At 45.4% G+C, this 24956-nt stretch overlaps 1 protein-coding gene across 1 annotated transcript in view; it reads left to right on the top strand.

Annotated features, from left to right (window-relative positions):
- DNAH1 (dynein axonemal heavy chain 1) overlaps window positions 1-24956 on the top strand; it is a 72081-nt gene that overhangs the window by 19938 nt on the left and 27187 nt on the right. The window contains 28 exon segments of the mRNA XM_075432705.1: window positions 720-918; window positions 2772-3025; window positions 3929-4141; window positions 5856-6020; window positions 6744-6865; window positions 7426-7531; window positions 9087-9266; window positions 10142-10282; window positions 10935-11098; window positions 11598-11711; window positions 12325-12513; window positions 13539-13644; window positions 14704-14817; window positions 15132-15281; window positions 15777-15863; window positions 15970-16156; window positions 16272-16363; window positions 16843-16997; window positions 18674-18851; window positions 19138-19332; window positions 20013-20132; window positions 20750-20908; window positions 21201-21305; window positions 22507-22647; window positions 23187-23347; window positions 24034-24191; window positions 24315-24488; window positions 24844-24882. Coding sequence (XP_075288820.1) covers window positions 720-918; window positions 2772-3025; window positions 3929-4141; window positions 5856-6020; window positions 6744-6865; window positions 7426-7531; window positions 9087-9266; window positions 10142-10282; window positions 10935-11098; window positions 11598-11711; window positions 12325-12513; window positions 13539-13644; window positions 14704-14817; window positions 15132-15281; window positions 15777-15863; window positions 15970-16156; window positions 16272-16363; window positions 16843-16997; window positions 18674-18851; window positions 19138-19332; window positions 20013-20132; window positions 20750-20908; window positions 21201-21305; window positions 22507-22647; window positions 23187-23347; window positions 24034-24191; window positions 24315-24488; window positions 24844-24882 — 4168 coding nt within the window.

Below are 24956 nucleotides of genomic sequence, written 5' to 3'. Positions count from 1 at the left end.
CAGATCCAAGTGATGTTAATGAGGAGGAACTGGATGGGGAAGGTCTTGAAGCAGCAGTTAAGATGCATCAGTTTCTGTAAGGCTGTTACTGCAGTTATACAGATGTGAATGATAATGTGGTGTGCAGGCAGCTGACTGGGCTCAGAGTGTAGCATGTTTTCCGAAGGCAACAGTTTATATACTTGCAAACACTCATTTTGCCTGGAGCTGTTCAGCTGCCAATGAATCATTGTCATCCATGTCCAGCCTAGTCTGGCTGCAGAGTAGAAGGGGAATTCACGTGGTCCATTCCTACCTCCCTAGTCTATGATTACTTCTCCTTCACTGTGAGGAGCCAAGTTTTGGTATACTGTGCAGCGTGTGCTTTCAGTGATTGTCTGTGGACTGCTCATCCAAATCTCCACATTCTACAGCAGAGCATTTGTAGAGGCGAGTGGAGAGAGTGCTTTCCATGCCAGACACATGGTGCAGGCACAGCTCCACTGGATGCATTTTGGCTTGAAAGTGTAAAGCCCAACTCTGCTTTTTGTCTTCCCTTGGCATCTGTATTGTGATCTCAGTAGAAGGTAGTCTGATACATCCTTTTGAGGTACGCATTTTCTCATTGCTTGCTAGAGATTCAAAAAGAATTGTGCCTTTTTTGGCCTTTTGACATGCAAGCTGTTGTCCGGAGGTGAATACACTTGTTGCTTATGCTTGCCTTTTCTCTCTTTCCAAAGTACAGCAAGCTATCCAGGATGGTTAAGGACTTCCAGCCATACTATGATCTCTGGACTACAGTGTCAGACTGGATGCAGTGGTATGAGAGTTGGATGAATGATCCTCTCGTGGAAATTGAGACTGAGCAGCTAGAAAAGAATGTCAGTGACTCTTTTAAGACAATGCAGAGATGCGTGAAGCGGTTCAAGGATTCACCAGGTAGATAAGCAGTCTGGGGAAGGGAGGTTGGTGCATGTCAGCGTTTTGATGTGAGGCATGTCACAGAGCGCTCTGAACAGGGATTGTCAGGATGTCACATGGATGTGTTGTGTGTATTAGAGCCAGCTGAGAAAATGCTAGCAAAGTTATTTTCTACTTTTTATCTGGAACTGTGATGATTCACATCTAGATGCTAGTTTGCTGCTTGAAGTAGCAGTTTGGCATGGAAACAACCAGGCTGCAAATCCTTTTTATACTTAATCCCAAGACAGTACTGAAATAAAAGCCACCCTCTTATCTTGCAGTTAATATTTACTCATTTATATAAAGTAAAATAGTCCAGACTAGTGATAGAGAATTACTATATAGCCCAGTGTCTAGACATGTGGGTTGAAGTCCTTACACAAGTCAGGCAGCAAAGGAGCTTGAATCTGGGTCTTCCAGGTGCTGTTTTCTTGGCCAGTCTTATTTTCTCTATTGGACAATGAATTTAATGGAAAGCTAGATGAGATCTTGATTTTGTTATGAATAAAATGAAACTGCAAAATCTGGAAATGATCCGTGGAATGTAATAACTGTTTTCCCTTCCTGAATGTGTATGAAGTTTAGATGATCGCATCCAGCCTTTGCAGTTCACGTGAAGGTCTGTTAATCATGGCTCCCAGTAAAGCTGGAATTGATACCTCAGTTGTAGCTAAACTTCCCATTCCATGATTCTCAGAGATCCGTTGGTCATTCTTTAGAGCTAATTCTAAAATCTCCTGCCAGATGGCTTAGATTGAAATATATTTTGCAGTGGGAGATTTTTGATTCATCCTTTTTAACTTGAACTCGCTCTGAAACAATGCCATGAATCACCCCTGATGGAGGAGGTGATGAGTGGATGCGTGAGTAACTATGAATCATTATGGTAAACAGAAATACTAAGAATACCTGCTCATATTGATTGCAATATTCCCTGGCACCTGGTAAAATACATGCTTCGTCCTTGAGTCTGCCTTGTCTTTGCATACCACACAGCAGGGAGTCTGAGGTGGCCATATCCTTGCTGTGAGCATGCAGTACAACCACACAGGGTTCAACAAAAGGAGGTACATTTTGTAGACAGATTTTGGAAAGGAAGCAAGTCCCATGTTCTTTGCCTGTCCATTGCTTCATTCTCAATAGCACAAGCTGAAAAAGGGCAGGATGTGAACAGTGCAGATACGTGGGCTTCCAGGATGCCCCTAGAGCGCAAAGCCCTTGCTTTGACTTTGTCGCTTCTGTGAAGCAGAAGCACCTTTGGCTCTAGTGTGGCCATAGGCTGGCAAGGCCCCCCTGTGCGTGCTCTCAATTTCCATAGCTGGCTGTGATCCTAGACTACTTCTAGCTCCTGTGTATAGTGTCCATCTTCTGTTTAGGATGCTGCAAGATAACTCACAACCCAATCTTGTTAAGGAGGTGAAGATCTTGGAACGATGGACAGAGCTTCTAAAATATCTATTGGCAAACAGGGCTTCATCATTCTTGGGACCATATTAAGAAATTAAATTTGTTTCCTTCTCATCTTCTGGTGAGCTCTAGGCTAAGGCACGCTTCTGCTTAACATGGGCTTGGCTGTAACAGACTTTTGGCTAACAGGGAGGTCTGCTTCTGGGAGTGGGCTTGAATCCTTGTTTAGTAGCCATGTAGAGAGCACCTTTGTGTCCTGATTACTTCAACTTACATTTTCCAGTGCTCTGTCCTGCTTCTTACCTACCTTATACCGTGTATCTACAAGCACATCAGGCTTTAGCGAACTTCCAGGAAGTTCCTTAAGGCAACTGTCTCACATACTGTAGTTGCTGATGATGTTCTTTTTTTTTCCCTGAAAGCCTGCCAGGGTGTGGCAATGGAGTTTCGAGACAAGATTGAAGAATTCAGACTATACGTCCCCTTAATTCAAGGGTTGCACAATCCTGGTATGAGAAACCGGCACTGGGAGATGCTGTCGGAAGATATTAACATCGATATCAAGCTAGAACCCAGTCTGACAGTTGGTCGCTGCTTGGACATGAACCTGCTGGACCATATCAAGAGCATTACTAAAGTGGCTGAGATAGCTGGCAAGGAATATGCCATTGAGAATGTGAGGAGAGGGGGACTTGCTGTGTCGTTGGTTGCTTCTCAAATATGTTTCTGTTGAGCAGGTGGTCATTGCCTTGGATGATGTTCCTGTTGTCCCAGAGCATTAGACACATTCTGCAGCACAAGTAAAAAAGCTGCTGCCCTTAGAGAGGGGAGCAATGGCCACGCAACTGAGTTCACACACTAGGAGAAGTCATTTTGCCTTGCACAGAATTTCAGTTGTAGCATAGCAGTGCTGCCTGGTTATGATGATACACTGGTTGGGTCTCCCACCTCACTGTGGGATTAGTGACTGTTTAAGTTAGAATAAATTGATTGTCTGCACTCTGCCATTCAAATGTTATGTCAGGGAGATTAGCTGTGACTGGAAACGGAGATGGCAAACCCTTTAACACAGCAAACATGCAGGGAAGACTTGCTGGCTCTGGAGATTCATAGGTTAGTCTTTCAGCTTCAGTTCACCAGTTTAGGTATGACCTAAGATGGTCTTGATTGAAAGTCATTACCTTCTGGCAGCTTTTTTTCTCTGAAATTTCAGGTGAGTTCCCAATAGATATCTACCGCTTTCACAAAGCTGTCATTAACCATAAGCATTAATAGCCATTTCACTGACAGCCTCTGTGCATCTAGTAGCATAAATGGGCCTGGAGATGAAATTGCCCTTTTTTGCCCTCGAGGTGCTCCTTTCAGGACAGCATTGAGGTGCTGACTCCATGGCCAATGCGGAGGAAGCGTGCTGTTGCTGAGTATGTTATGTGTTAAATACACAGCTTCAGTTTCCAGTGGAATCCAAGAGCAAAAATCCATCCCTTGCTAGAGTGGGGCATGAAGAGAGTTGTAGAAGGTGGGATAACCACTGCACAGGCTGTATCTGAAAATTAAATTGCTTGTCCCTTTGTTCCAGGCACTCAACAAGATGGAGAGCGAATGGAACTCCGTTTTATTTACTGTGATACCTTACAAAGACACAGATACCTTTATTCTGAAAAACCCTGATGAAGCTTCTCAGCTCCTAGATGATCACATTGTCATGATTCAGAGCATGTCCTTCTCACCATTCAAGAAACCTTTTGAGGAAAGGATGAACACATGGGAAAATAAGCTGAAGATAACACAGGTATTGGTTTTTTACTCGCATACTTGTGGTGAAGGCAGGCAGCTGGGCTGTGCTGCCATGCTTAAACATGGACTACGAGCAGTTGCTGCTAGAAAACTGGGAGGACAGCTATCAAGAGAATGTCAGTCTTTAGGGAGAAAGAGGGTCTGTCAAAGCCCTGTGGCTCTAGTGAAAGAGGGGATGAACTCAGAACCTTATCCTGCAAACAGCAGCGATGAAATTCCAGCTCTCTTGCTGCCTATTGCAACATTTTTTGGCAGGGCCAGGACTCTCCTGTTGCTGTGTATAGCCCTACTGGCATCTCTGATCATATTATACTAATACTATACCTTACAGATTCTTACAGGCCCTGTGAAGTCCATGCTAATCATTCACTTCTCAGTGTAGGAAAGCACGTGGAAGACTACGGCTTAGAGCAGGATCTGGCAGACTGTGCCAGCACCTCTGCATCAAACCAGAGCCTGAATGCTCAGACACAGAATAGCATTTTGCTGCGGGAGAAAAATTCCAGTACAAATGTCTGGCTGGAGAACTCTGTGTAAATGCTGGTGTTTGATGCACAACAGCATTGTTATCTGTTATTCATAACTACCTTATTCTGTTTATTGTTGCTTACCGTCTGGGTATGCTTGGGCCATGGGCTGCCAGAGTGCTAGCCTTGTCTCACGAGGATAAGAAATGCTACTCTAAGTGCTAAGGCAGCAGGTGACATGGGGAAATTCAGTTATTTACTGTGTGGTTTTGGCTGTGATGTTGTCCATGTTTTCACTCTGCCTTTCCTACCCCTTCTTTTAATTGCATCCATTCCTGTCACTAAAGGCCCATGAATCTGCTTCTGGGAAGTGGCTTATCAGGATTCGCTGATGGATCATGGGAAACACTGTTGTCTGTATTACTGGAAAACCCCACCTCTTGCTAGGTTGAGCGGCTGCCTGTGCTTAGGGAATGGTAGATAGTGCCGTGTGACTAAGGCAGCCTGAAAGGGAGTCAAACACTTGAGCTTTTTTTCAATGCTGGGCAGGTTCCCAATATCTTTCAGTCTCCCATGCCTGGGAATGGAAGAAGAGGATGTTCTTCCAACCTTATTCTTGCCCCTTTGAATGCCTGACAAACAAGGTTTTCTTCTGGTGTCCGAAATGGTCAACTTTTCATTCATGCTCTTAAGAGTGTTGTTCGAAGATATTTTCATGGATGACTGTATAGGCAAGGCTGGGGCTGAGGTGTATCAGGCATGGGAGAGGATATGACAGAATCGCAGAGTCATTTTATTTGTCGCTCTTCTTCCCCAAGAAAGCTCTTTTCACAGAATAAAATCCCATCTTACTGTGTGCTCACATAGTGCTATCTTCTGTAAAATACAGAAACACTAGCCACAGAAGTTTGACCTAGCACCACAAAGTCCCTTTGAGCTTTAGTAGTGGCTTACACGTATTTCTAAACTAACCCCATTAAACTACTGGTTGTTGGTTCTGATGCCTGCTGACAACAATTGGCAAACAGGATTGCTAGGAAATTATGAAATATTTGGGAAGGAAATTCCAGCTCCTGACGCTGCAGGTAGGTTTTAGAATCGTGAAAGGTCTAAGTGCAGCATCACCTCTTTTTTTCTTTTTTTTTTCTTTTATTTAAACTTATTCTGGTGCACAGTTTGAATGTTTTTGTTGAACAGGTTCATAGCGTGGTGTCCTGATATGCTCTTCTTGCTTCCCACTAGGATGTTCTAGAGGAATGGCTGAGCTGCCAGTGCTCTTGGCTCTACTTGGAGCCCATCTTTAGGTCAGAGGACATCAATAGACAGCTCCCATTGGAAAGCCAGCGCTACCAGGCCATGGATAGGGAGTGGAGGAACATCATGAAGAATGCCAATGAAAACCCTGAGGTGTGTGCCTTGATGAAAGCCAGTGCAGGCATCCCAGATTCCTTGGAGCTGTGCTCACAGAAGGACTGCCTTTGAGTCGTTGCTTTTGTAATGGTGTGGGCATGAGCAGCACTGCATAAGCCACGCGACCTTTCCCAGGGTGGTGCGCTAGGTTTCTTCTCTTGGAACATGGCCTTTCGTTCTGGTGTCCAAATGGACAGTCATTCCCAGCAATGCCATGCATCAAGCTGTCCACCCCACCAGATACCTTCTCCCCAGCACACAGACTCCCTAGCTCTTACAACTCTTGAAACCAGGCCTGCTATAACCCTAATCCATAAGATAACTCCTTTGATTCCTCCTCAAGACCAACTCGTTAAAATTGTTTAGAGCCATTGTTTGGCTCTTCTGCTGCCCTTCACCTGTTTCTGTGTCCTGGCAGCAGTGCCTTGCACTCTTCTGTTCTCAAGCTTCCAATTCCCAGGGCTCCATCACCACTTGTATTCCATATCACAAATTTTGGTATTTAGGGGAACATAGAAATGTGCTTGTCACATCCGTAAGCGCCGTTTCCCCTCTTGCCCACAAAGCTCACACTTCTCCAGATCCCTGTGAAAGTACTCCTGTGAATGAGTCATTTAAATCCTATCAGTAACATCACTGGGCAACCCAATTATCTCTACTGCCTTATCTCCCATGTGCTCAGAATACTGATGCTTCCTCTGTTCTCCATTCTGTTTATAGGTGATAGCTTTGTGCCCTGATCCTACACTACTAGAGAACCTGCGAAAATGCAACAAACTACTCGAACTTGTGCAGAAAGGGCTGAGTGAATATCTGGAGATGAAGAGAGGCGCTTTTCCAAGGTAACCCCAAATTTCAGTGGGCTGGATCACGCTGCCTGGTTCAGAAAACATGAAAGGAGAGGCTCACTCCAGTTCACTCTGCCAAGAAAGAACAAAACAGTCTCAGCTTAGGATATTGTCATGAGACTGCAAACATAAGCAAGGCTGCGCCTTTCAATGCTGCCATCTGATGGGGAGAAAACAGGCAGGCACAAATGTTGTGAGTTAAGGGCAGTCTGGTAGCATCGTTGCAAATCTGTGCCTCATGATTTGTCTAGAAAGGATGGGATAAAATGAAAACCTCCAGGTACCTCCATCCCTTATTCCTGAAAGAATGCTTCTATTCTCTGATACTCATTTAAACTCACTTTGTATGGGAATAACTGACTTCTGCAGACAGAGAAGTCTGTCTCTACAGAAAGGTAGGTGGCTGAACTGTGGCTGCTACTCTCCTACACAAATACAAAGAGATCAGTGAGCAGTCAGAAACAGCAATAGGCTTGTTCCTTATTTTGCCAGAATGTAGGCCCTGATGCTACAGTAAAGACAGCCTCCCCTCACACCTCGCTCTGTGTTTCTAGGTTCTACTTCCTTTCAGACGATGAGCTGCTGGAAATACTGTCTCAGACAAAAGACCCCACTGCTGTACAACCTCACCTCCACAAATGCTTTGAGAACATTGCACAGGTAGGCAAAGCAAGCGCTCTAGTGGCTTGGCCCACCTTTGGGAAGCTGGTGTCATGGGAACTTGGAGGCATGCTGAGATCTCGAGGAGCTTTTGCATTCTACTGTGTGGAAATGTAGCTCCTGGGAACTTGTATGTGTATGTAGGCATTGCAAGTGTGGGAGTTAAGAGTGGGATTTAAGCAGTTTCATGTTAGACATTTCAAAGCCAGACATCTGCCTATGAACTGGGCACTCTCAATCACCTCTTAGACAATGAGGGGAAAATCATAGAATCACAGAATGGGTTGGAAGGGACCTTAAAGATCATCTAGTTCCAACCACCCTGCCGTGGGCAGGGATACCTTCCACCGGACCATGTTGCTCAAAGCCCCATGCAGCCTGGCCTTGAACGCTTCCAGGGACGGGGCAGCCACAGCTTCTCTGGGCAACCTGTTCCAGTGCCTCACCACCCTCATCGCAAAGAATTTCTTTGTTATAGCTGATCTAAATAGACCCTGTTTCTGTTTAAAGCCATTACCCCTTGTCCTGTCACTATGTGCTCTTGTAGAAAGTCCCTCTCCAGCTATCTTGTAGGCCCCTTCAGGTACTGGAAGGCTACTCTAAGGTCTCCCTGGAGCCTTCTCTTCTCCAGGCTGAACAGCCCCAACTCTCTCAGCCATTCCACATAGGAGAGGGGTTCCAGCCCTCTGACCATTTTTGTGGCCTCCTCTGGGCAACAGGCCCATGTCTTTCCTGTGCAGAGGGCTCCAGATAGGCATCTGCAAAGGGCAACTTACACAAATTCACTTAGATACCCATCTTAGGAGGAGAGGACACTCCCTCTGGAGATGTCTGTTCATCCTACCGTGGAGGCCAAGAGAAATGGCTCAGATTTAGCTGTCTACTCACAGGCACCTGGTTAGGATGGAATCCCGCTCTTGCTGACAGCCTCAGGAGGGACAAGGAGTGAACAAGCCTGAACTGAATTAAGCTTTTTGCCTTCATGCCTACTTAGGAGCTGGAGTTAACTTCAGACTCCGTGACTAGTCAGAGCTCGCACCACCACAATACTCGGACACTAAAACCAATCTCCTAGTCATTAGCTTAGGAAAACAGAAAGAAAATAGAACTGGAACCCTGGTGCAAAGCCATTGGAATAAATAAAGGGGACTTTCAGTGATATACTGGGGCACTGGAGAACCTACTAAAATTTTACTCAAAACCAGGCACTGTGACCTGAACGGAAGTGATTTAAATCTGCAGAATTGAACAGGAATCAAGGCTTTGAATCCTAGACAGGCAAAGAGAATTGTTCATCCTACTTATAATGTGATTTGTTTCACTTAAGTTAAACCAGTGATTTGAATCTCTTGTTTTCATACAGTCATCCTCCATTTTTTGGAGAGGTCATTTTGTGCATCTGTGGCACACTTTATTGTCACAATTGACAACCAAGTTCGGCACCAGATTTATAATGAGCTTACTGCATTACAGCCTGGCTGTCCCCCAGTGGCAGGAAGGCAGGGATAGAAAGGAAATTCTCCATTCACGTCTCCTGTTGCACTGCTTCCATTAGCTGCTGTTCCAGGAGGACCTGCAGATCACGCACATGTACTCTGCTGAAGAAGAAGAGGTGAAGCTGTTTGTTCCCGTCTATCCCACTGACAATGTGGAGAACTGGTTGCTGGAAGTGGAGAAATCCATGAAGGCCAGTGTACGGGACAACATAGAAAGATCAATTGGTATTTATCCAGAGGTAAGAGTTTTATCACAGACTGGCAGGTGTCTGATGTCTTGGTTCCAGTCTTGCCATAGAGGTCACCAGTGATGGGGCTGATGAATTTGTGATGTTCCACTAGTTTTAAAATACAACCTTTAATCCAGCTGTGTGTGGGTCAAGTGCACAGTGTGCAGCTGAGCAAGCAGCTAATGGTCCAGAAGAATGCAAACCCTGCATGCTCACTCAACAGCCACAGAACACTTCCCAATATCATGGAACAATCCTATATGAATCCATATCTATTCCTCTCTCCAGGCAACTTCCTCTTTATAAGGATCTTCTCCTTCAGCTCTCATGTCTCACATAATGTGCAACTAGGGGGTGGTAAAAGTTACCAAGGCACATGAGCTATTGGTTTCAGTCAATGCATAGGGGATGCATCTTGGCTCTGGTTGCTCTGTAAAAGCTATGCTGGTAGAAAATCTAAATTTTATTTGTTCGGGTCTGGGGAGCAAGAAAGGCTGAAAAACGCAAAGGTCTCGAGTATTTCTGGTACTGTTTCCTAGTCAGTCTGAAAATTTAAAACTAGAAAGTTAGAGCAGGCCAGCGGAGGGGAAACATGCTTTTGGGTCTCACATATTCCTGTTCTTCACCTGCAGCTGACCACTTGTAACTGGTTGCTAACCTGCAGGTGGCATAGTGGACAGAAGGTACCTGCTCTACCCAGTGTCCAGAGACCCTGTGCCTGGAGAAGGTTTCTTCACAGCAACGGGAGGAAAAAAAAATCGAAAGCCTCTTAAACAATAACTCAGTTCTTATTTATTAATCAGGCATCTCGGAGCAGGAATATGTAGAAACAAAATAAATTAAGAAGTCATTGTCTTACCACCTTTTTTTTCATCTTTTTTAAGACTCCACGTACTACATGGATCTTGCAATGGCCTGGCCAAGTGGTCATTGCTGGCTGCCAGATTTTCTGGACAAAGGAAGTGTCTGAAGCTCTGGAAGCTGGAGATTTGTCCAGCAGGCTTTTCCCACAACTGAGTACTCAGGTATGAAAATGAATGTAAGGGTGAGATTTTGCCAGAGAGAGAGACTTTTCAATCATCGGGCCTTAGGTAACTTACAAATACAGCCAGGACAATACTGTAGGAGAAACAGAGACACAGTCATACATAGCACAGCTCAAAAACATGTAAAAAAACCAGGTTCTTATCTCCTGGATAAGGATATTTGTCATCATAAACCTCAAATAATGTACAGGGCTGGTAATATGATCATCACCTGAAGACAGGAACAAGGTGAAAGATAACTTCTCCGGGGTCACCCAGGAAGTCAGAGGTGGAGGAGAACTGAAGGGATGGACAGTGGAAATCAAAGTGAAAATGCATTCTTCATATCTGTTCCATGCATCTAAACACACCTAATACCTGGGAGATATTAGCTCTGTGCCTCATGGTGGCTCTAACTCTTTCTTTTCACCTGAACATGGTAATGTAGGAAAAAGTCAGCCCTGACGCAGCCCTGAGCAGTATTTGCTTTCTGAGCAATTGTTTGTGTCTCTGACAAAAGAATAGACATAAGTTGCATGGACGCAGCCTATGATCTGGACTTAGCATGCCATGAGTTTGATTACATTGTGTTAGTACAGGCTGGGTCTTTGGGATATGAATTACTTCAGAGTACTTTCTTTTCCTTACTCAGCTGGGCGATTTGGTTGCCCTGGTCCGTGGAAAATTATCTAAGATGCAGCGAGCAGTGTTGTCAGCTCTTATTGTGATTGAGGTCCACGCCAAGGATGTTGCAGCAAAATTGATTGAGGAGAATGTGACAAACGTGAATGATTTTGAGTGGATTTCCCAGCTCAGGTAGAGATCACAGCTGTTGAACCTCACCTGGCCTCCCTGGCCAGCCTTATTTCTCCTTACCCATCTGCCATGTCCATGACAAGTGGAAACAGAGTTGGCATATTCTGTAAGCAGTGTTCCTTAGTCGCCTCTAACATCCCTGTGAGGAGTGGGATTGAAGCCTGCTAAGGATGCCGGTTCTAAGGCATCTGAGACAGAGCTAGTTTTGATGGCATCCACTTTGGCAACATCGACTAAGCCGTACCATGGCGTTTCACAGCCTCACTGTGAAAGGGCATGCCTCCTGCCCAAGAAGGAGTGTGATGCTTGATATAACACCTAATTTCAGGTCCTGTGAGAACTCCTGTCCACCCTGTCATGTTACCTTATCCTTTCTTCTCTCAAGAGGGAAATCCCATGACATGCAGATCTCCAAACCTGCATGCTGCAGTCTTACAAGCTACTGTATTGTCTGCCAGCCAGTGTTTATCCTTCTGATGTCATGTCCACTCATCATTAGATACTACTGGATGAGGGGGGACCTGTACATCAGAGCTGTCAATGCTGAATTTATCTATGGCTATGAATATCTGGGGAACAGTGGCCGTCTGGTTATCACGCCCCTCACTGACAGGTAAGGAGATTGTTTTCTGGGTAATAAGTGTTTTTTGGTTTTGTTTTTCTTCTGGATGAACAAGCCTCATTGGGGATTAAACCAAGGATCTGACCACGCTGGTCTTATTGCTTAATGTATGTAAATAGAACCATTTGTAGAGTAAACGACCACCTGAGCTGCAGGCATAGGAACACCCTGGCATTAGTTCTACTGTATTCCTACTGATCAGTGCTCAGACTGATTGCTTTCACTCTCCTAATTCTTAATGTAGTATTCTGACTCATATAAAATGCCCGCCTGATGGCTAAGGAGCTCTTCTACAAACCAGTAGATGGGGTATCTAATACTTTAGAACATATAGCAGCAATAATAGTTTTACCCTTTTGTGCCTGTCCTTTTTCTGGAGAGTGAATTTGTAGCCAGTGGCAGAAGGATTTGTCTGTGCAGGGCCCATGAATACTAATCAAGGCCACATAACTAACTCTTTTGCAGAGTGCTACATATCTAAGTGGTTCTGCAGGATCGTAAAAGATGGATTCCTACCTGTCTTCAGCTGGATAGATCATATGTCTCCCTTACTGAAATCAGTAGCAGAAATGCTTTTCATCATCTGGTCTCTTCTTTGTTGTAGGTGTTACCTGACGCTTACAGGAGCTCTGCACCTTAAATTTGGAGGGGCACCTGCAGGACCCGCAGGAACAGGCAAAACAGAAACAACAAAAGACCTGGGGAAGGCACTAGCAATCCAAACTGTAGTGTTCAACTGCTCCGACCAGCTTGACTTTATGGCAATGGGAAAGTTTTTCAAGGGACTAGCCAGGTACAATGAAATGCTGCGTGTCATTATCCAGGAGAGGGTAGGATACAGGGATGCTGGCCACTGGGAATTGGTGGGTATTTTTCATAGCATCCCAGAAGAACAAGCAAAGCCTTAGTGAGGGGGCTGCTGTGTTCGAGAATGAGCAAAGTTGACGAAATTCCTGCCAGAAGGGAGGGACAGTTGAGCCAATGAAGAGGAAAAAAAAATAAAAAGAGGCTAAAAAGAGATCCTCTTCATTTAAGGCAAAATTAAAATGCTTTGCACCGATCCACTGTTAGACACCTGTGCAAATGTTTGCAGCTCTGGCCTTTGTTTTAGTATCATACACATTGGACTGAGCTTCAGCCCACAAGCTGCTTAATCTTAAGAAGAAGAGAATCTACTGAGTGTATCCAAAATTGAGCAGCGAAGAAAGACTGCTCTAAGCCCTGAGGGATCCTCTCAGAGAAGCTTCTCTCTTCTCTACATTTCAGACAGACCTGGTTCAATTAGTCTGTTGCACACTGGTGAATCTAAATTAGTTACTCCAGCAAAAGCTAAAACTCTTTTCTCAGATGTTTTCTTTGTAAGTAGTTTAACTTCTTAAACCATGCCTTGTGGGAGGATCACCTTTTTTGTGCTTCCAGCTTTATGCATAGTCTTCCAAGCTCTGAAAAATGGACTTAAGAGATATGTAATTTGTATCTGCTACACTTACAGCTCAGGTAGAGAACAGAAATTCAGCATGACATCTCTTTTAAACCCAAATCTGTAACATGCAGAACTTGTCCCAGGCTGTAGGACCATGCACCTTCCCACTCATCCCATGGCCTGGGTTGCAGAGTTGGGGTCAGGGACTACAGCTGCTTCCACTGTACCAGTACGCTGTGGCTGTGCGATGTTAGGGACATTTTAGGTTCACTTCTCATCTCTCTGCTGCCTCCCCAGTATGTGGATGTGTAATTTCTAGATTTAGCTGAACTTTAACTGCAAGTTTGCTCATGTGTGATGCTCCTGACTCCCCTCATTTTTCCTCCCTTGGCCAGCTCTGGCGCGTGGGCTTGCTTTGATGAGTTCAACCGCATTGATATTGAGGTGCTGTCAGTGGTGGCTCAGCAGATCACAACCATTCAAAAAGCACAGCAGCAGAGGGTACGTAATCAACATGTGGATGCAAAGGCAGACTAAAAACGTCTCCACTTGAGCTAGTCTAGGCAGGTCCTTGTCTTTGCCTGCATCTTCACGGAGGACCAGCTTCACTGCTCAGGGGCAACTCAGACATACTTGAGCTTGGAGAGGCATGAGCAATGCTGTAGCTGTGGTGCATCATATCAGGCCATTACACAGTCAGCATCCTGGGTGAGTTCACCCTAATCTGTGCTGCCATAGTTGCCCACGCTCTCACAGGCTGAAGTACGTCTCAGCTTGAGCTGCAGTGCCAGCAGACTTTGGTGTGGGAGACACTCCGATACAAATCCACTGAGCTGATACAAATAGGAGCTGTGATAAAGGCAGCCAGTGTTCTGTCATGAGTTGCTCAGCACCACGTTTGTCTAAATGTGTTATCCAAGCTTTAGTGGATTTGCGAAACCCAATATGTGCAGAAAAATGCATGCTCATGTGCACACAGAGTTGCAGTGTCAAGTGAATTGTTGGCTTTACATGAAGACTTAGCTGTCAGCCAGTCTAGCAGCCAGCCTGTATTTTTTTCTTCTCTGGAGCCTCGGAGGGGTTAAGACCTGAATCTCCCTGACTTTGGCTTAGGAATTAGAAACTTGCTCTCCACGAATTCTTCTGCGTTACTTTATCCCCTATCTGAAATTACTACCTACGCAGCTTTAAAAAAGATTTAGATTTCTCTTTGCCCTCTCTGCTACGAATTAATTCAGAGCGAAACTGTACTGCAGAATAAATGGAAAGATTTTTGTTTTCAGCTGTAGGGATAGAAGTCTGTTCAAGAGCCAAAAAGAAATTATATCCTATCAGTAAATCTTCCACGAGCCCGGTTTCTTAAACAGGGAAAAATATTGCTGGCAATACTGGATTCCTGCAGTGGGACCAGGTTGAGTCGCTGCAGTTGTGGGCAGCTGTGTGTGTCCATGCTGCATAATTTAACTGAAAGCCATTGTTTTCCTCTTGGAAGATTCTGCTACATTATTTAATTTGCAGGTCAGGCTCTGTTCTTTGAGGATTATTTTTTTAATTTGCTAGGTGGATCACTTCATGTTTGAAGGCACAGAGATCCCACTGGTCCCATCCTGTGCAGTCTTCATCACAATGAACCCAGGGTATGCTGGGCGTACTGAACTGCCCGATAACCTGAAGGTAAGGAACATAGACAGAAAGAAGTGGGGCGGTACATGTGCTATATGCTACCCAGACCACCAGTGTGTCCAGGAGAAGGGTTAGGATGTGATGCTTTTGGAAAGTTTCTGGGATCATTTTGAGATTTGGATCACATCTGTAAGCAAATGGTGCTCCTCAAATTGCAGTCTGCAGGGATGCTACCCTGACAGGTGCCAGGCACACTCATGCTGTGTCCTCTAAACAGTCTGGGACAGATACTCTGCCTTTTCAGTTTGTTGGAAAAAGCAAGAAACAACAGTGTTTTGATCTCGTGTTGGAACTGTATGTTTCAGGCTCTCTTTCGTCCTGTGGCTATGATGGTCCCAGATTACTCCATGATTGCTGAGGTCTCACTCTATTCCTTTGGGTTTAATGAAGCCAAAGTCCTTGCAAAGAAGATCACCACAACATTCAAACTATTGTCAGAGCAGCTCAGCACCCAGGTAGGTGCCTTAATGTCCATGGATGTTTTTTTAAAATGTGAGGCTTTCTCAGTTTAGGCATGAAGGACCTGGATGGTTCTCTTGGTGCCTTGTGATAGCCTGTCGCAAAAAGATCACATACTGGTTCTTCGTCTACCTCCCTCCTTTCTAATTCTCATTTCTCCCCCTGTGGCTGGACTTGCATTCACCTTCAGTCCTAGTTAGGATTACAGTGGCAGGACAGTTGAGCCAAGCAGGCCTGCCTACTTGTCCCTCCATCTAGGATTTTTCATCATCCGGTTATTCTCGTCTTCCTCACCCGTAGTCTATACAGCTGAGGACTAATTAGTTGTTTGAAGGATCCTGAGAGCAGATTTGGGTGAAGGAGAGCAGTTGTTCTGAAGGCATAACTCTCATTTTGTTTTTTTGCTTGCTAACTCAGTGCATGCATAGGTTCACTATTTTTTACGTGGTGCTCCTGATCCGATAACACTGTTTCCGCTGTGCATTTTCCAGGATCACTATGACTTTGGGATGAGAGCTGTGAAGACTGTCATCTCAACAGCTGGCAACCTCAAAAGAGAGAATCCTACTATGAATGAGGTAAATGTGCTTATACTTCACATTGTCATAGACTTAATGTGGCCTTGTCTGCTGCCACAGAAGAGAGGCAGGATCTCTGAAGTTCTGAGTTCTTAAATCTTTGCAGGAGCTGATCTGCCTTCGAGCTATCAGGGATGCCAACATACCCAAATTCCTGCAGGATGACCTCAAGCTCTTCAGTGGTATTGTCTCAGATTTATTTCCCAAGATCAGAGAAAAGCCTGTTGATTATGGCATCCTGGAAGAAGCCATTCGCAAATCCTGCATCAAAGAGAATCTGAAGGATGTTGATGGTGAGGAGAAGGGCTCTCCACAAGCTCCCTCTGGGCCTGGGGTTTTAGTCCAGTGCTCTGTCCTAGGAAAGAGACAGCAGATCCCAGGCCCACTCCACATCATCTTCCTCTACAGGTTTTGTGACTAAGTGCATCCAGCTCTATGAAACCACTGTGGTTCGTCATGGCCTTATGCTAGTGGGGCCCACAGGCTCTGGGAAGACAAAGGTATGGTTGAGACACTGCGCTGGCCACAGCAAACCATCATCTACCTCGTGATGCAGAGGTTTAAGCATCACAGAAGACTCTCACTCCGGCATTTCCAGTTTCTCTCAGATAGAAGTCAGGGGACCAAGATGTTGCCTTTTAGTATTGGTTTATAGCCATGGTGAAATATATTAGTAGCTCACTCTGATCTCCCAGCTCAAAAGAGTGAGGCTTATTAGCTCTGCTTCAGATTTCTAAGGCTGAGACATACTTTGACATCTTGAGATGCTTCAGGCTGCTTGTATGGGAGATCTAACTTCCTCCTCCCCTGCATCTAGAATGCTTTATTTCTGTGAATACAGCCAGACGTCTCCTCACTATGATATTGTCTGTCACTGTCTCCTCTCTCACTGCCTGTTGAATGCAGTTGCTGTGAGAGCAAGTGGCCTTGTCGTTATGAAGCCATGGCAGTTAACTCTGTTACTCTCCTGCTTTTGCAGAGTTACGAAGTCCTGGCAGCTGCAATGACATCACTGAAAGGTCAGCCTGCAGCCAGTGGTGGGAATTACGAAGCAGTCAGCTACTGTGTAGTGAATCCCAAATCCATCACAATGGGCCAGCTTTATGGAGAGTTCAACTTGCTAACGCATGAGTGGTAAATTACAAAACCTGCTTTCCTTCCTTCCAGACGGGAAACGTTTTTCTTCTGGTCTTGAGCATCTTCTGTTCAAGGCTGAGAACTATTTAGGGTAGTGGCATAAAACCAGAAGCAATCAAGTTCTTATCCTCACCAAGCTACAATAGCCAGTCACGGCGATTTAAGCTCACATCTTTTATTGTGCACTTGGCCTGTCTGCCAGCACATGCCCAGACAGTTACTGCAGCTCAGCTGGCAGCATTCACTGCGTAACAAGGAATAATTCAATTGCTTTGGAGCACATGCCTCTGCTCTAAGATACAGCAGCTTCAAAACATTTGCTTTTCTTCTGAAGAAAAGTGACCTCTGTGCTGCATACTTGAATTGTTCTGTATAAATACACTGGTGGCCTTGAATGATGAGGGATGACTTTCAGACATAAAGGGGCATTTCATTCCTGTTACCAGGGCTCCTGCTTGCTTACATGGTTTGGAAGCGAGAACCAATAGCCTGTTTGCCCTCTTGACAGCCAGATCCTACTGCTGATGTTTCCATATGTGACCTGCGGTTGATTTTGCAGCTTACTTTATCCAGAAGCTAGGGTGTGAAAAGTAGTGTGAATCTCCCTTTGACCCTGTCACCCACCACTTGGTCTTTAGCTTTGCCCCTAAGCGTGTTCTGTAAAACAAAGGAAATTAAAGAAATATGAAACTAACTGCTTCTAGAAAAAGTGCAAGCAAGCAAACGTATTGATACTGAGACACAGCGCTTCCCAACCTAGGCTCTGGTGCATCTTTACTGAAGGACATTTCCTAGGATATTCCAGTTAAGCTCAACAGTTTATTTATGATGTGACTCTACCCAAGGGCAGCACACACACACGTCAACATGACAAAAAGAAAAATACAGCAGCCATGTAAAATGTATTTACAGACAAATCCATCTGTTTTAATCAGCTGAGTTTTAGAACAGACTGTTTTCCCTTGATCTCAGTAACAATAGCCTGGAATTCACTAGCACTATAAAAATAACAAATTATTATTTAATAATGGAAGTAGAGTTCAGGGCCTGAATGGAAATTTCGCTCCAAGTTTCTGTGTACAGATTAAGTTCTTGCTGTCAACAGCCAACATTCCTTGTGTGTTTTCTCTCCTGTTCACCAGCTCCAGCACCACCTGGGTTCACAGGCAGCTGGGGATAGGGAACTTCAGTTATAAAGAGGGTTGGGTCATGTTCTTTAGCCTGGATTCATCCTCCTAACCTATAGTTACCCAGCTGAAGCACCTGAATTAGCAGAATAGCTGTCCAGAGTCTCTCTTTACACTTGGCGGAGAGAAAGAGGCACCTCCAGAGAGCAGATAACCCACCTATGACCTGAACTGGATACTGGCAAGGCCTCTTTGCTTTTCACTGAGGACAGAGGTGTTGGCAATTTGTAGTTAGGTGACATGAAGTCCAGATCTTAATGCCCAAAGAAATTGTCTCATGGTGCCACTCAGGCTGAGATGTATATCTCAGTTAAAGAAAGAATGAGATGGACCTTGATGCAGTTCATCAACAAGAGAGGCACACAAATGCTTGGGCACATGAACCAGGGTAAGATTCTGGCTCTTTTGCCTTATATGGTGGAAGCTTTGCCATTGATTTCAGCAAAACCAGAATGGGCCAAGCTCTACCTTCCTTCCTGCTTTCAGGACAGATGGGATCCTTTCCTCACTCATCCGGCGGGGAGCTGCGGCCACTGACACCAGCAAGAGATGGTACATTTTTGATGGGCCAGTTGATGCTTTGTGGATTGAGAACATGAACACGGTGCTGGATGACAATAAGAGGCTGTGTCTCAGCTCAGGAGAAATCATCAAGCTGACAGAGGTAACTCATCCCTCCCACTTATGCTGCCTATTGTCTGTTTTCCTTCCTCCCTCTTGGAATAGGCTTGCTTTTTACTTTCCACTTGATGTCTGTGATGAACTTGTATGGAAATTGGTGTCTCAGTAACAGCCGTGTGTTGGCCAGACCTCTGCTGTGCTGCACAAAAACAATACAGAGAGGCTTCCTCCAACAAAGTGAAAGATTTCAGCTTCACCAAATTATGCTGAAAGACATATCAGAAGTGAACAAGTCCTTATCCTCCTTTCTCTCTTTTTGCAATTTCCAGAGCATGACCATGATGTTTGAAGTCCAGGATCTGGCTGTTGCTTCCCCTGCCACAGTCTCCCGCTGTGGCATGGTTTACCTGGAACCCAGCATCTTGGGGCTAGAGCCTTTCATTGAGTGCTGGCTGCAAAGAATCCCAGTCATCGTGCAGCCCTTCTCAGAGCAGCTAGCATCTCTCTTCAGGAGATTCCTCAAGGTGAGCTACCGTGCCATTCCAGCCCTTCCACGGCTTGGAGCTTGTTAGCTCAGCTGTCAGCCAGCCCAGACTCGTCAAGGCTTGGATTTAAATGCCATTGTGGGAATACTTCAGGCTACCAGTATACAAACTCCTCTGTGAATTTCCTGAGTTTAATATAGGTTATTCACTGATCCCTACAGATGTGTCTTAGTCTTATTGGTCGTTATAGTTAGGTTTATTTCCTTTTAGAATTATCTTCTGGACAAAATCATCCCTGGTGCAGCTCCATTGCTTACAGTGGAGTTACTCCAGGGAGAAAGTTGTAAGAAGTCTTGTTACTTCTGCTCTTCTCCCGAGCCAGTTTTAAGGAGTAACCCAGAGCTGCAAGGGAAAGGTCTGAAGGGAGCAAACCATTTAACAGAAGTGATGGCAAAAGATTCACATCACTGTCGCACAGAACCAAAAGGCAGACCCAGAGGTTTCTTGTGGCTAAGACTGTACCAAGCGTTTTGACTTGCTTTTCTCCAGTCAAAATGATGGTACTGGGGACACAGTGGGAAATGGCAGCATTCTCAGTCATACTGTCCCTGCTAAATGTAGCCTGCAGGGAGGCAAGGAGAAACCAGAACCCTAGCAGGTAAGAGCAAACTCAAGTGTGCTGAATGGTGATACTGAGCTGTTCCTGCCTCTCCTTACAGGAGGCCATAGGTTTTGTCCGGAGGTTTGTGAAGGAGATAGTTGCCTCAACAGACAGTAACCTCACAAGGAGCCTCCTCGTGCTCTTGGAATGTTTGTTTCAGCCTTTCATTCCTATTGAGGTAGGATTTTGCTGCTGTCACTTTTATGCGCCTATAACTCTTAAGGGCACTAAGTAATGCAGAGGGTTAGTCACAGGAGAACAAAGCGTTGGTGCAGAAAGGTCAAACTGTAGCTCATCTACATGGCAGAAGGCAATGCAACATCCTGCAAAGCACGGGTAAACCGGAAGAATTATGCTTTGCCCACTGAAAGAGCAAAAGATATACTCCATGCCTACCAGGCTGGAAGAAAGAGGTTCACTTTTATTTATAGCAGAGGGAACTGGAGAATGAGTGGAAAGTGGAGGTCAGAGCTAGACAGCGATGCACTTCAGACTGCAGGTCCATTGAAGAATTGGTATTGAGGAAGGCTGGACAATTTTCAAATTAAAAACCAAAGACTAACTTCTTCTCCCAGCTCCTGTTGGGTGACATTAGTTCAGCAAGGGAAGTCTCTCAAGTACACCAATGAAACAGCAAGTTTTAATCTGCAGAAGATATTAACAAGACCTGTGAAAAACTGGCTGGAAAAAGCTACGTAGAAGCTAAAAAGAATTATGAGCACATTAAGAGGAGTCTGTTTTTGGTGTACCATAACTATGCCTGAGAATTTACTTCTGCTCTTCTCTGATTGTCAGGGAATTAGGATGATTCCCCAGGAAAAGACAGCTCGTGTTGGAGAGCTGATTGAGCCTTGGTTTATATTTGCCTTGATCTGGAGTGTGGGCGCTACTGGAGATTCCCAAGGCCGCATGGCCTTCAGCTTGTGGCTGAGGGAGAAGATGGCAAAGGAAAAGGTAAGTAATGGAAAAGCAGTTCCTCTCTCATTATAGAGGAACTGGTAATGAGGACTGGGGGTCAGAGCTTCTTGAATGCCTGGAGGCTTTGGATAGGCTTCCTCTTGGGATCTGATATACCACATCTGCCTCAAACTTCAAGGGACCCCTGGAGCTGAAAGATCTCGGGCAGAGACCTAACTGCTCTGGCTTGAGCAGCACCCGCTTAGTAAAATCCTCCTTGCAGTAGTGCAGATCCTCCTGTGAATTCAGCTGAGTGGCAGCCAGGTTCACCACAGCTTTGTTCTCACAGATCCAGTTACTTTTCCCAGAAGAAGGACTGGTTTATGACTATAAACTGTATGATGCTGGGCTTAGCAGTGATGAAGATGATATGGATGAGGAGATCATTAGGAAGGTAAAATACTTCGCTTCCAACTCCAAGCTGGGAAATCTGGGGGGAGGAACTGGGAAGCAACACAGTCCTGCAGGATTTGGTAGGATCTTCTCATCAAAGGCAAAAAATAAAGGCCTATAGGAATCAAGTGAGAATGTTTAAAGTGAAACCAAGCTTTTCATGAAAGGAAGAAGGCAGTTTCTTTCTTGCCATCAGGGTTGGGAAGCAGATCTTTCAGATCAGAGCCAAGGGCTGGTCAGTTCAGACCTGAGTACCTCTGCCAGTGCATAGAAAAGTGAGAGGGCTCTACAAGTGTGGCCGCTGCAGGAGGACAGGGAGAAGCTCAGATGGAGAGGTCTGTCTGTGTTAGAGAGCAGTGCACAACAGCAGAAGAGCTATGTGCTGCACGGTCTGGAGGAGGAGTGAGGCAGACAAATAAGCCATCTTTTTCACAGAAGACAGCAGAGCAGTAAGGCATGCAAGGCCCATCTGACTGACAGTCAGCAGCCCCTGGGCTCAAAGGAAAAAAAAAAAAAAGGAGAAAAAAGGCTTCCCCTTCTTGCAGAGCAAAATAGGGAGCCCTATGTGAGCATTAGATGCTTAGCAGAAGCTGCAGCATCATTCTGTGGGAAGGCCAAATGGGGCAGCCAGGAATGCACATTTTCCCAGTGTTCCCCAGCACAGCCCTGACAAAACCTCTGTCTCACTTGCGTAGTGCTCTCTGAGAGGTTAGTCTGTGACTTGATCCTAGCACAAGTCATCCCTGTCTTGTACAAAACCTCCACGTTCCTCTGAGTGCAACACAGGTGATGGCACCAAACATGAAGACAGCATCCCAGCTAAGCCCCCTCTGCCAGGGGGGCACTTACAGGATGGTTCAGCTTAGGACAGAATTCCTGTTCTTGCAGATACCACAAGTGTTCCATCCCCCTTTGATCCCAGTTTTCAAAACAGAGGGCAAGTATGTTGCTGCTGTGGCAAAGTTCTAACTCTTGGGCTACCTCCCTCCCGAAGGAAATGAGTCAGGCACTCGCAAGCATTGCCACACAGGAAGGTATAGGTGGCAAGACTAGATAGAGGGGCTGGGAACCTGAATTCCTTGTCAAAATCTGAACTACTACACAAGGAGCGGTACTGGGGAAAACACAGCAGAAATACTATTTTCCTATTCCCATAGGGCACAGATGCAACTGCCCTCTCTAAACACACTTGTAATTTTTAGGTGTGCTGGGAAAAGTGGCTGGACTCTACACCAAAGTTCACCATGGTTCCTGATACCAACTTCTGTGACATTATTGTGCCCACGATGAACACTGTCCGAATGGCCCATCTGCTGGAGCTGTTGCTCACCAACCGTAAGCCAGTACGTGCCCAGCCTTGTCTTTGATTTTTTTTTTTTGATTCAACCTTTTTCTCTTTAACAGGGGCACTTTTCCTCTCCCAGTGTAGTCAGAACCTAACAGCTACCTGATACCTTTAGATTATTTCCTACTCTGATGGACTTGTATTTCTCTGCTCAAAAGCTATGCCTAAGCAACAAGAGTTCTCCATTCAGTCCCCGGGGGCCATGCTGGTGCTGGAAAGGAGTATCAGCTCTCAGTTGTTCAATCAAAATGCAGCGATTTCTAGATGACCTCCCCACCACAATGATAGCCCATCACCATTCCTCTTCACCTGTTTCCTGTGGTTCCATTTTGTACTTCTTTAGTTAGATTCCTTCCACGCGAAGAGATCCGTTACCTTGAACAGCTGCCCCTACTGCAGAAGCCAGCCTTCTGTCCTCTCCCAGCCCCTGAATGCCTAAGCAAGCAGTAACCTGCATTTCCTCCAGCAAATGTCAGAGAGCTGGGAAACACAGCCTCTATGTCTATGGTTCTGCTGCATTGCTGATTCTACTTCTAGGTTCTCTGCATCGGTCCCACTGGCACAGGGAAGACTCTCACTATTACAGACAAGCTTTTGAAGAACTTGCCTCTCAGATACATCACCCACTTCCTGATATTTTCGGCACGCACCTCTGCCAACCAAACCCAGGATATCATTGACAGCAAACTGGATAAGAGGCAAGTTTCCTTTCTGTGTTTGCAAAGACAGTATCCCTGAGCTCAATGTTTCTATCAGCTTGGCCATTTATTTTTATCCCAAGACCTGAAGGGGCCCCAAGCACATACAGCTGTGGATAAAAAAAAATAGGACACACAGCAAATCTGAGCTGGGATTGTGAGAGCCTGTAATAACTTGATACGATGGCAAGAAACTGAGAAAGATTAGTGAGGGTCTGCAAAAGTTGCTCCAATTCCAGTTATTCCAGAAATACTACATTTCACAGCACAGGTGTTTGCAGACCCTGGTGTGGGATCTTTATAGAAACTGATGAGGGGAGAAAACGTGGCGGCTAACCCCCCATCCTACTCCCCGTGGTTAGAAGCTTCCCTTTTCCCTCCCTAATCAGCCACTGGTTTGAAGTGTCCGACAGACTTGTGAGCTCAAGCTTTGCTTTTATTTGCACCCATTTATTCATTGACACTGTGCACAAGTAGACAAAATTTCATTTGTCTTTGGAAAGAAGCCAGTGCCTCAGTCATTGCTGTGGATCTTTTCTGTACAAAGGCCCATATAAAGGGGTATATGGAGTGTAAGTATAAGCATATCTGAAACTGCTGACCCAGGAAGCCTCTTTTGGGTCAAGTTAGGAGTACCTTTACAATAGGAGCAGTCCTGTGTCCTTACCTGGCTTCTGTCCTTACAGGCGGAAGGGTGTGTTCGGACCTCCGGTTGGGCGGTACTTCGTATTTTTTATTGATGACTTGAACATGCCCATGCTGGAGAAATACGGTGCTCAGCCACCCATCGAGCTGCTGCGGCAGTGGATGGACCACCGGGGCTGGTACGACAGGAAACAGATCGGTATGACCTGGTACTCTTGTCAAAAGTTGGCCTGTTGATAGATACGCGTACCTGCTGTAGATATTTGTGGCAAGAGTTTTTAGCTACAACTTAATATTCGTTCCTGATTTTGCACTCTTCAAGGTACTTTTAAGAAGCTGGTAGATATTAATTTTGTCTGTGCCATGGGACCTCCTGGAGGGGGAAGGAATGCAATCACTCCACGCCTCACTCGCCATTTCAACTACCTCTCCTTCACCGAGTTGGAGGAGAGCAGCAAGAAGACTATCTTTTCCACCATCCTTGGCAGCTGGATGGGTAAGCTCTGCAGACAACCATCACCTTCTCCTCATGTTACAAGGCAACCCAATGATAATGGAGGTTGGAAGGGGGAAAATTAATATTGGTGATCTGATCAAAGTGTCAGAAGCTGGAACTTGCATCAGTTGCTTAAAGATGCTTTTGGGAAAGTGTTGTTTGAATCTTAGCTAACAGGGAGTTCGTATCCTGTTTAGTCTCAGGACCAAACTCTGCTGGTGCAAACCAGCAAACTTCAACTTTGGCTCTCACAGTTTCATAAGGTATCCTATAGCCTAGGCCTTTCGAAGAGGGTTTGGTTTGTGATGGATGATGAAGGTATCCTTCACCTCAGCAGGTAAAGAGGTAACTCTAGCTGGACTGCTAGGAGAAAGAAGTTACAGAGATCCATTGCATAAGTAAGAGCAGAGAGAGGAGAGAGAGAGACTGTGAATGGAACGAGCTGGTGGGCACAGCGTGTCATAGCTT

The sequence above is a fragment of the Opisthocomus hoazin genome, chromosome 11 (genome assembly GCF_030867145.1).
Source record: "Opisthocomus hoazin isolate bOpiHoa1 chromosome 11, bOpiHoa1.hap1, whole genome shotgun sequence".
In the NCBI taxonomy this organism is placed as follows: domain Eukaryota; kingdom Metazoa; phylum Chordata; class Aves; order Opisthocomiformes; family Opisthocomidae; genus Opisthocomus; species Opisthocomus hoazin.
The sequence above is the reverse complement of the archived record's forward strand: the minus strand, read 5'-3'. Positions and strand labels throughout refer to the sequence as shown.